The sequence below is a fragment of the Pteropus alecto genome, unplaced genomic scaffold, assembly GCF_000325575.1.
Source record: "Pteropus alecto unplaced genomic scaffold, ASM32557v1 scaffold177, whole genome shotgun sequence".
Lineage (NCBI taxonomy): Eukaryota > Metazoa > Chordata > Mammalia > Chiroptera > Pteropodidae > Pteropus > Pteropus alecto.
Genome location: NW_006442207.1, coordinates 943,213 through 951,793, shown reverse-complemented (window position 1 = coordinate 951,793; position 8,581 = coordinate 943,213). Strand labels below are relative to the sequence as shown.

The 8,581-nt window shown below is 46.4% G+C and overlaps 1 protein-coding gene across 1 annotated transcript; it reads right to left on the bottom strand.

Annotated features, from left to right (window-relative positions):
• Positions 1-2,266: 2,266 nt before the first annotated feature.
• Positions 2,267-3,696, bottom strand: PRLHR (prolactin releasing hormone receptor). The gene has a single exon (XM_006920824.1). It carries the CDS (start codon positions 3,583-3,585, stop codon positions 2,473-2,475), a length of 1,113 nt encoding a protein of 370 aa, XP_006920886.1. The 5' UTR covers positions 3,586-3,696; the 3' UTR covers positions 2,267-2,472.
• Between the last annotated feature and the right edge of the window lie 4,885 nt (positions 3,697-8,581).

Genomic DNA, 8,581 nt, shown 5'->3' with positions numbered 1-8,581 from the left:
CCCTGGCAACCAGGACTTGGAACAATTCATGGTGTATAACTTTATAATGCAATCGATCTGCAGTTGAATGATGATAATTTTTTTTAAACTGACTGGATTCATACAGTGCCTTAGACATAAGAGATGTGTAAGGAAACTATTGAGTATATATCTATATATTTCTGATTATAGCGAGTTGCCTCTGTGTGATTCATCAGGTATTGTCTGAAGGCTCATTATAAGAGTATTCTCTAAGTGTGGCATGTAAATCACTGTCAGAATTCAACTCCAAATTCTTAATACTTTTAGCAGGTACAATTGAAGCTTCATTCAGATGTTTCTGAGATTCATTAGAAAAAGGATAATTCTTAAGGTACTTAACCTTGGACACATATTAAAACCACCTTGGAAAATACTAATGCCCAGGCCCCAACTCAAATCAACTGGACTCTCTGGGAATAGCAGCTAGGCAATGATGTTTTTGAAAGCTCCCTGGGTGATTCTAGGAGTAGCCAGGGTTGCGAACCAGTGATTTAAACTTTCCAACAAAGAGACCATAATGAATCTGATTCCTTCCCAACTAATTCCATCCTTTACCCCATTCCCTCGACTCTCCACATACATTCACCCAAAAAATGCTCTGAGGAAACAGGAAATGTCTGACCTTGAGCCTCCCAAGTAATGGAGATGCTGGAAGCACAGGAGCTAGTCCCTGCGAAGCCTAGAAGATGCTTTCATTTGGAGAGGGGGAGTGATATAATGTGGGTGGGCTACATTATAAGAGCACGGGTTCTTTGATCTCCACATAGATGACGCTGAAAGTTAGCTTTAGTGCCATTCTCAGAGGTAACCCGCATCTCCTCAGTTAGCCCAACTTTTCCTTTCTCTCGAGCCAGGCTTTTTGACTCTTCCCCATGCTGGGAAAACTCTAGTCACACAACTACTAAAGACTCATATTAATAACTAGCCCATCCACAGATATTCACTCTCCCATTGTGGCTGTTGACATTGGAGTAATATGATTTAATCTTTGTCATCCCCAAATCACCCACTTTTTCCCTTCCTTTAATGAGTGAATGAGCTCATTTCTGAGAGGAAGAGAAGGGGAGAGGTGGGGAAACATGGATTCTGCTGCTTAGTGAGCTGTGCAGTACTGAAATCTTACAAATGGCAACTGAGTGACTGCAGACACTACTAGTTCATGCCCTAAATGCCATTCTGGCTGCTGGATATCATGTTTCAGTTCCCAAGACTCCTGCCCTCATTGCCCTGCTCACTCTTCCAACATCGATGTGGAAATCCTTGTCACAGAACACTGGTCCTCAGTTACAGAATTCTTGGGGGGTTAAAGTGAGGATTATCAGCATGGTATTGTCCCCCAACAGTTTCCACCGGGTCTCTTTACCCTGGAAGGAATTCGGTGTTCGATCTATGCATCCCATGGGTGACAGTTTATTTTTCTGTTCTGGCCTTAAGTAAGCTCCTCCCAATCCTTGTATTCTGGGTTGATCATGTTCCAAGTGTGTCACCACAGAGCAGATGCTGAGCAGTCAGATGACAGCTGTTGATCTGTTGCAACTAAGCAATTAGAGAATGCAGGAGAATGCTGTGGCTCACAGTTTACACTGAGTATTCAGAAAATCAAATATTTGAGTGCCCACCTTGTGGCAAATACTGGATGTGTATACACAAACATACACACAGATAAGATGTCTGTCCTGTGCACAGTTGTATGTCCCCTTCAGTAATTGGTACTTTTCCCTTTTTATTCCTATTTATCTATCTTTTCATGGACTAATTCATCTCGTCATTTTCAAATAGAAGTTGGGGAATAAAGAAGGGGAGAAAATAATAGCAAGACCTTTTGAAAGATAGTTTGTGTTTTTGTAGTACAGATGCAAATGTATTTAAACTCAAAACCCTTTTGATATATAAAGGTCTTTTTCAGGAAATGCTAAAATGCTAGATGTAGATTTGTAATACATATTTCCCTGAAACTAGAAGTAAATGGATTCAAATTGACCAAGCAATATCAGGTATTATATCTTCGTTGTATCCTTTTTTAAAGGCAACCTGAAAATCTTTACCAACTCCAATACAGTCATTTAAAACCCCACCACCATCGTTTCTTCATTTCACTATTGAGCAAACAGAAGGAAAAGCAAAGAAGATGGCCACGGGTCTGAAATACTGTTTTGAACCTAGAGAAAGAGCTTTGTTTGGCCTTCAAGGGCATAAAGAGGAAATAATAAATCCTCTTCCCTCTCCCGGGCCTCCTCCTAGCAAAGTACTCCCACCAAAGCTCACTTGACATTGTACAAAGACACAAGGACAAGGCAAGACAACTGGACAAGATGGGTGGGCTGGAAGTTTTGCCTGTATTGGCTTAGCTCTGGTGCTAAGAATAAGCTCTCGAGTCTAGCCTCGGGTGGGTAACCTTGAAGACCAGTGGACGTGGAGCTCCCCAGGCCAGCCAGGCCTGGTGCAGTGGCATCAGATGACCACACTGACTGTCATGCTCTGGCCGTGCGGCGCTATCTTGCGGGGCCAAGAGAGCAACAGCTTGCGCAGCTCCTCGCGGAAGCTGTCGTGCAGCCAAGCGTAGATGAAGGGGTTGTAGCAGGCGGAACTCATAGCAAGCCAGTGGCAGAGCAGCTGAACTAACCCAAAGGCATAGGGGTCAATAGCGTGCGGGTCAAGGTCCCGCAGCAGGTTGAAGACGTGTAGCGGCAGCCAGCAGATGGCGAACACCACCACAACCACCACCAACAGGCAGAAGGTGCGGCGGCGCCGCGCGCGGTCCCAGTCGGCCTGGCTCTGGGTCACGCAGCCCGGCATCACGCGGTTCCGGAGTTTCACCGACACTCGGACATAAGACAGGAGGATGACAAGCAGGGGAAGCAGGTAGGTGACGAGCAGCAGCCCCCAAGCGTAGAGCTGGCGCTGGCGCTCTTGAGACCCCCAGAACTCCTCGCAGAGGCGTACGCGGTGCGACTTGAGCTCGATGTGATAAGTGTGCAAGGCAGCGGGCAGCGCCAGCACCGCGGACAGCGCCCAGATGCCCAGTACTGCGTAGGCGCTGAGGCGCAGCGAGATGCGCCGGCGCAGCGGGTGCACCAGCACGACGTAGCGGTCCACCGCGATGGTGGTGAGCGTGAACACCGACACGTAGACGGTGACGGGCTGCAGGAAGAAGACCAGGTGGCATAGGACACCGCCGAACACCCAGCCGCGTGGCTCGAAGGCGTAGGCCAGCGTGAGAGGCACGCATGCGGTGCACATGAGTACGTCGGACAAGGCCAGGTTGCCGATGAGGAAGTTGGTCACGTTGTGCAGCCGACGCACCCGTGCAATCACCAGCACCAGGAGGCAGTTGCCCGCCAGCCCCACGACCACCACGATGCTGTAGAGCAGCACAATCAGCCCCTTCAGCTGATGCACAAGCTGCAGACTCTGGAACGGCGTGACAGCCTGAGCGCCTGGGCCAGCCACCGACCCATTGCCCACTGAGGCCTCTGTGCTCTGGTTGGCCAGAGTTAAGGTCGCCGGCGGTAGTCCAGAAAGTAAGTCAGGGGCTCGCGGGCCCTGAGTGGGCAGTGAGGCCATGACCACCTGTCCGAAGAGAATCAAAGTCCTTCACTTCCCATTCTCTATCAAACCCCCTCCTCCCTCAACCTCCTCTCACTTCAATCACCTAAATACTCCCTTTGGAATAACTGACCAAAATAAATAACAACAATAAAAAGTGCTGTCATCCCACCTCTGTGAAAATAAATCTGTAAGTGGTTAGGCATGCACATATTACTTAAACTCCTCCTACTGGATTTAGAGCCCTCGCGGTCCACGCAGGCCAAACCCAGGAGCACGGTCCTACCTGGTGAGTGGGGCTTCGCGGGCGAGAAAACGCTCTGGGGAGGGAGGGCCAGAATCCCTCGTTTCCTAGTGATCTTCCGTCCACGACTGCGGTGCAGATTTCTTGCTTCTCCGCGGGAGCTGAACAGATTCAGGAGTTCCCAGTGGGCTCGCAGCTTTTGAGGGGGACTGAGAGCACCTCCCTCTACCCCCGCCCTCCACTCCAGCGCTTCCTTGTATGGAAAAAGGGGGCGGAGCAAACACCACCCGACACGGTGCTTAGACAACTAGAGAGAAGGACATTGTCAGGAGGATGGAAACGGAAAGGAGAGGAGAGGTCGACAAACCTGGGCCAGAGGGGCGAGAGAGAATCCCAAATGCTTGCTGTGCCCTGGGAGAGTCCCGCTCCGAAGAAGGGTGGGGTGAACGAGGGGAGAAGGGGTCGTGAAGGACCAGTTCTCTCAGGATGAGCTGGTGCAGTTTCAATAAGGAAGGAGTAGGGGAGGAAGTGGAGTGGGGGAGTTGAGACACACCACGGGTGCGGGAGAAAGATGAGGGACCCGACCCTAAGCGCTGGATCTTGCATAGAGTCAGGGTTGTGGTTAAGATAGTCTCATAGAAAGTTCCAGCAGCGATTTAAAATTTAAAGCCCCGAGCTCACCGCAGACCTTCCCATCTTTATTCTCCCCGGGACCCACTGAGCCCTGCGCCGAGGCTGAGGCTCAGGACAAGCCAGAGAAAGTGTTCAGCACCGCGGACAGCTCCCGCAGGGCCCTGCTGCGTAAGCCAATGGGTGCCTGGGAGGGGACAAAAATTAGGGAGTTCCAGCTCCTCTCCGGGATCTGATACATTCAGAAAAGGGACCAGCCTGGTTCAAAAACTGCTTCACCGCCTGCCTCCTGGGCTGGGGCTGCTGATTCTGACAACAGTAGGGTGGAGTGGAGGTGGATGAGCCCTTGTCTCTGGGAGTTGGAGGGTGGTGACTTGCTGTGAGTGCTCTTGCTGTGAATCACCGCAGCAAGAAGGTCAGAAAATACAGCCCTCATGCCAGTACCTCTACACAGGCACACTTCACTACCTGGCTCCCACTACTCCCCCACTCACCCTTTTCCACGCCTCCTTTCTCAAATAACATGCCCTATCCCTTATCTGCCATCCAGAATGTAAGTTTCTGGACTGGGACCTTCCCTATCCTCTCCCTCCTTATGTGAACACCCCCAGGCCTCTTCACCTCCTGTTAGAAGATTTTTTAAAAATTACTAGTAATTGCAAGATGTCCACCAGAATAACGAAATTAACAAACATTTGAGAAGCTTCAAAGTTACATAAAATCTTTAGAAGCATTGAGTCGTCATTGAATTGCAAATTCACCTGGACCCAGGTGGGGGTGGGGTAGGGAAGGAGGCTTTGTAACCTCCTTCCTGTGAAACTATCTCAACTCCTGGAGTCTTATTTCCTTTTTCCAGAGGGCAGAGTGTCATTGTCCCCTCTCTAGTAAACCTTTGTACTTTGTCTTCTGGCTGCTGACATATATCCCTGTTAGGATGGAAAGAAATAAATTAGTCCACCCTCCAAATTCAAGTGATTCACTCATACAAGAGGAAAAGTCAACACTGGAACAAAAGCAATCAATTTTATGCATCTGTATCTATTCTAAACTCACACTTGCTGAGTTATAATCAATTTAGCTAAAGCCAATATGATATGGGAAGAAAAAAAAAACCAAAACTTCAAAATAAAATACAATCTGTGCCTGTCTACATCCCTTGCCCAGTAATTCTTCTCTTCATGTTTATCAACAGAGTATGTGTGCCCAAGAGCGGAGGCACTCTTTTGCTTCAAAATATCTTAAGCAGAGGAAACTGTGGTAACACAGGTGACAAAGGATCTGGGATGCAGTTAGGCCCTATAACTACAGCCATCACTCTGATCAATATCATTGATATATAATACTAAAAATAATGACAGGACTAAAGCCCACATGAATGTCACTATTTGAAAGTTCAATATTGGGGCACCCTTCAGAGCAGAAAGTTGATCATTTGCCAAGTTCCAAATAAAAGCTGGTAAAAGTTTCAGTGTTGTCAGTATTTGCAAGGTGAAAAGGAAGCGAACACCTTAGAAGTGTATAGCCTACTTTAGATCTTTATTCGCTCTAGTCCTCCCTGGAGTTAAGGCTTGTCTCTCTCTCAGTCATGACGTTACGATTAAACCATACAAATGTTCAGACTTTCCTGTACTAATAGTGCTCCAGAAACTTGGGAGACCATAACTAAAAAACTTTAAGGATGAATGAAGTAAATAGCAAACTACAGGACGTCATTATCTCCCCTTCCCCCAAAGCCTCCAATGGTCCATCAAACAAAGGCCAGACCCGTGGCATTTCCAATCAACATACACTCCTATGCTGATCCTCCTTCATTTGGGGGATGGCTCTCCACCTCTGTCCATCTCACTCCCTACATTCAGGCCAAACCAGATTGTTGGATTCTGTAATGTCCTCACCTATCCTGTCCAATCTCTCTCTTCGGGTTTACTCCCTTTCTCCAGAATGCTGGTTGCTTTGTTCCCACTCAACTCCATTCTTCATACCCTGCAAGGCCCGACTCAGAGATTACCCTCTGCTCAAAGTCTTCACCCTTTCACAATCCTTTTGTCCTTTATTAGTTCCTATCTTTGAAATCGTGAAAGTGTTTTTGCTCCCCTGCCTCCACCAACCATGGCTGTAAACTCTTTATGGATAGGGGCCAGTGTCTTGAAGCATTTTTGTGCCTACAACATGCCTGAACCCAGCAGATCCCCAATACGTGTTTCTTTTGATTGAATGGATAAAAGAGCTACCATTTATCGAGAGCTTTTTACATGCCAGGTACTGTGCTAAGTACTTCACATATATTATCTCATTTGATTCCCTCAAAACTATTCTTATACCCATTTTACAGATGAGGAAACTGGCTCTTTAAGGCCAGGTAACGAACCATATGTCACAGCTAATAAGCAATGGTACTAGAATTTTAACTTAGATGCACCTGATTCTGCAGCCAGAGCACTCAACTGCTATACTTTACTACCTCCAAATGAATGACAGGTGCATCTGCACAGTCCGAAAATACAAGTTCAAGTAGAATTGAATAAGTATAGGGATACTTCCCCCCGCCCAGAGTGATTTGTTAAAGGAAGTTCTAGCAAATTCACTTATAACTCTTAGCATATCATTTTTAAGTAAAACAGATCTTTATGCCTCACCCCAAATATCCCTTGCTTATAACCCATGTAGGAGACAAAACTTGAGGCCATTTGAACTTCAGGGAATGGTCTTATGCTTTATGATGACAACAGGTGATATGATGTGAAAAACAGGAGACAGGGACAAGAGAGGTAAGGACTGCAAGGAGGAGTCCAGGGAGCTTGATTAAGGGATCTGAAATTTTTATGCCACCCAAGCTCATGCTGATACACTGCAATTAGCCCAGATATATGGGAAACCATTATTTTAATTACCGGTGGGGAGAGAACAATTGTTTGAGACTTAAGTCCAGGCAATAACAGAGTAGAAGGAGTTTTGTCTTCTAAGCCTGTCCAGTGTGTGTTCCAAGAGCCAGGCTCCCCACTGGCTCCTCAGCCTGAGCCTGATGAAGAAATCTTCACACACACACACACACACACACACACACACACACACACACACACACACACAATTTTGTTGCAACTTCTACTATCGCCTCCACCAAAGCCACTTCTGAATCAGGAACTCGGTCTTGCAGCCAGGCACTGGCACATTGCTCATATTTATTTCTCATAAAGCCCAAGCTGATTGCCAAACAGAGGAGAAAACTGGTCCCAAAGCCCAAAGCCCAGGTAGGGAATAGCATACATGTTCTTGACTTATGTAACAGACTTACCATTACTAAATGTGAATATTGGGGAAATTCCTCATATTGGAAGAACTCCAGTTTTGTAAAATATAAGAAATTCATAAAAATAACTACCTCTGGAGGATGCTGAAACGATCCAGGATTTGTGAAGAAACAGGCACGTAGGTGGCACATAGCCACCTTGGATAATCCTTCGTCCTGTCTTGTGTCAAACCCTCCTGTCAGGAGGGTTTCTGGGATGCAATTCCCATCTCTTCCACTTGAACGTTACTATAGAAAACAGTCTTTGTGGTGAGAAGAATTTGCTGTTTTTCAATCTAAATGCTTTCCTTCATTTCATCATTGTTTACTAGGCATACAAAGCCTGGGTAAGATATCATAATAAAAATCAGAGGGAAAAAAAAGACATCGTTGTCTAAAAACTTGCATTCTAGTGAGTAAGAGAGGAATCTACAAAAATCACTACAATGACCATGATAAATGCTACGACCACCACCTACTAGGAAAGGGAGACACATTCATGACCCCTGGGAAATTGTTTTAGTAAATTAGAATTAGGTTCACCCTTACAGATCATATTTATTTTAAGGCACAAGAGTCTTGAAAGTGTTCATAATAGTTTTTACTCAACCATGTCGACATTGCACATGTTGCTTAAATGTGTCCCCCTCCCTATGTTTATGTAAAAGATACACAACAATTTAGGGTTCATTATGAATCTCTATGAGTTCAGTGTTCAGGTGGCAGAAAATGAACATTCAAGGTCCCTGACCTTGACTTATCTAAGGTCTCTAGCCCCAGGCAGCTTCATTGCACACATCCCTGGACCTTGCTACATTCCAGCAGATCCAGGTTCCAGCCTTCTCTGGTGACTC

Coding starts and splice junctions, on each gene's coding strand:
- PRLHR (XM_006920824.1), bottom strand. CDS start 3,585: ATGGCCTCACTGCCCACTCAGGGCCCGCGAGCCCCTGACTTACTTTCT.